The sequence below is a fragment of the Bipolaris victoriae genome (assembly GCF_000527765.1).
Source record: "Bipolaris victoriae FI3 unplaced genomic scaffold scaffold_457, whole genome shotgun sequence".
Classification (NCBI taxonomy): Eukaryota; Fungi; Ascomycota; class Dothideomycetes; order Pleosporales; family Pleosporaceae; genus Bipolaris; species Bipolaris victoriae.
In genome coordinates this window covers 1-1881 of record NW_014574935.1, presented here as the reverse complement: position 1 = coordinate 1881, position 1881 = coordinate 1, and the positions used below count along the sequence as shown (strand labels likewise).

The 1881-nt window shown below is 30.5% G+C and overlaps 2 protein-coding genes across 2 annotated transcripts; both read left to right on the top strand.

Moving 5' to 3' along the window:
• Nucleotides 1–525: 525 nt before the first annotated feature.
• On the top strand, nt 526–786 carry COCVIDRAFT_117148 (hypothetical protein; the record flags this gene model as incomplete). The annotated part of the gene is made up of 1 exon (XM_014694491.1): nt 526–786. One exon carries the CDS (start codon nt 526–528, stop codon nt 784–786), a length of 261 nt encoding a protein of 86 aa, XP_014549977.1.
• An 892-nt stretch (nt 787–1678) lies between these two features.
• Nucleotides 1679–1881, top strand: COCVIDRAFT_56698 (hypothetical protein; the record flags this gene model as incomplete). Its single annotated transcript, XM_014694490.1, has 1 exon — nt 1679–1881. A coding segment is annotated over one exon (203 nt), but the record flags the coding sequence as incomplete, so codon positions are not given.

Genomic DNA, 1881 nt, shown 5'->3' with positions numbered 1-1881 from the left:
TTTTTTTAATATATCATAATATATGTAAAAAAAAAGTTAGGGAGCTCCTTAGAGCTCCTGCGGAGCTCCGCAGGAGAGATTTTTGTCAAGTAGCCGAGTTAATAAAATCTAAGGATCATTTAACAAAGCAGGGTATAGAAAATATAAAAAGAATTAAAAGTAATATGAACAGTAAAAGAATACATTAACTAAACGTCTTATATATAAAATAGTCTAACTCTTATATTTTGTTTTTAATTACGCTTTATTATAATTGGTAATATAATATGTAAAATTTTACTATATGCTGAAAATTTCTAATGCTTTAGATACGATCATGAATAATAAATTTAACAATGGCTGTAGAATTTATTAAAAGACGTAACAACTCTAAAGATAAAACAATGAAAAATCAGCAGGAAACCAACAGATATTACTAATACTTTAGACAAAAAGAATAGTGTATACTAGAGGGTCCTCAGAGACTACACGTAAAAGGCTGCTCATATTACTAAATAGAGCAGTCAAGATATAGTCCGGCTTGATATGTCTATATGTCTATCAAGAAGTCCTTATAGTTTTGCCTCAACATCTCATTTTATATTAACATTCTCACTTAGTTTTACTGTTGTATTAGGTGCAACAGTTTTAGGATTCAAAGAACACGGATTAAAATTCTTTTCTTTATTTGTTCCAGCTGGTTGTCCATTAGGATTATTACCTTTACTTGTATTAATTGAATTCATCTCATACTTAGCAAGGAATGTGTCTTTAGGATTAAGATTAGCAGCCAACATAAAAAGATGAGACTAGGTGCCTCATTCTTACTGTGTAAAAGAGCCAAACTCCGGGGAAGCCCTAAAGCTCTAATAACTAAAGGTAAGACGGAAACTTCTTACCTGGCCTCATTAATGATTGAGGGTATAGTAACATCATTAGAGATTCTAGTAATAGAAATGGGTGATCGCGGATCTAAAATAGATAATGAACTATCTGTAAAAGAGCAACGAGTAGACGGTTCTTCCATTAGGTAAAACCAATGGTAAGGTGTACTCTAGTCGCCGGGAAAGCCGGTTCTTGGGCGAAATTAAGTAACCTAAGATTAAAGTTATCACAATAGCCTATCCTCATTTTATAATATTTCTCCTTTTTGTTTTTATTTCCTCTATCGACATAATAGTTGAGAATAAAGAGGGAATTGAAAAGGAAAATAAAGATATAATCGGCAATTTCGTAAGATGTAAAATCATACTGTAATAATTTAAAGAAAGGATAAAGTATATAAACACCTTTAAATAAGGGGACAAAGTTTATATATACAGTATGATTATTCCAAAATTTACACTAACTTGAAGGTAAATTTGTGATTCATGTATTTGTTCACAATTCACTAAATTATTTACCTTTCATTAAAACTTATCCTTCTGGTATGGAAGAGAAATTAAGTTTAAAACCAATTAATTATACTCCAAAAAGGTTTCATAGAATTAACAGTCAAATACGAATGGGTCTTACATCCACTTTTATAAGTAATACTCCTTTTATAGGGAAAAGATGCTTAAGTAATACAGCTACTTCATCTGAAATTGAACCTGTTCTAATCTATACTAATCCCGATGAGCATAAAGGATTGATAGCTAAACAAAATAAAGGTAAATCAGGTATTTACCGTTGAGTTCATAAAGATTCTGGAAAAAGTTATGTAGGTTCTTCTTATAAGCTGAATGATAGATTTAGACGCTATTTTAATCATAGCTATTTATCAAGCAGTCAGCGAGGTGCATCTCTTATTTGTAATGCACTATTAAAACATGGTTATGTGGGATTTAGGTTAGAGATTTTAGAATATTGTCCTATTTCAATATTACTGGATAGAGAGCAATTCTATATAGATAACTTAAA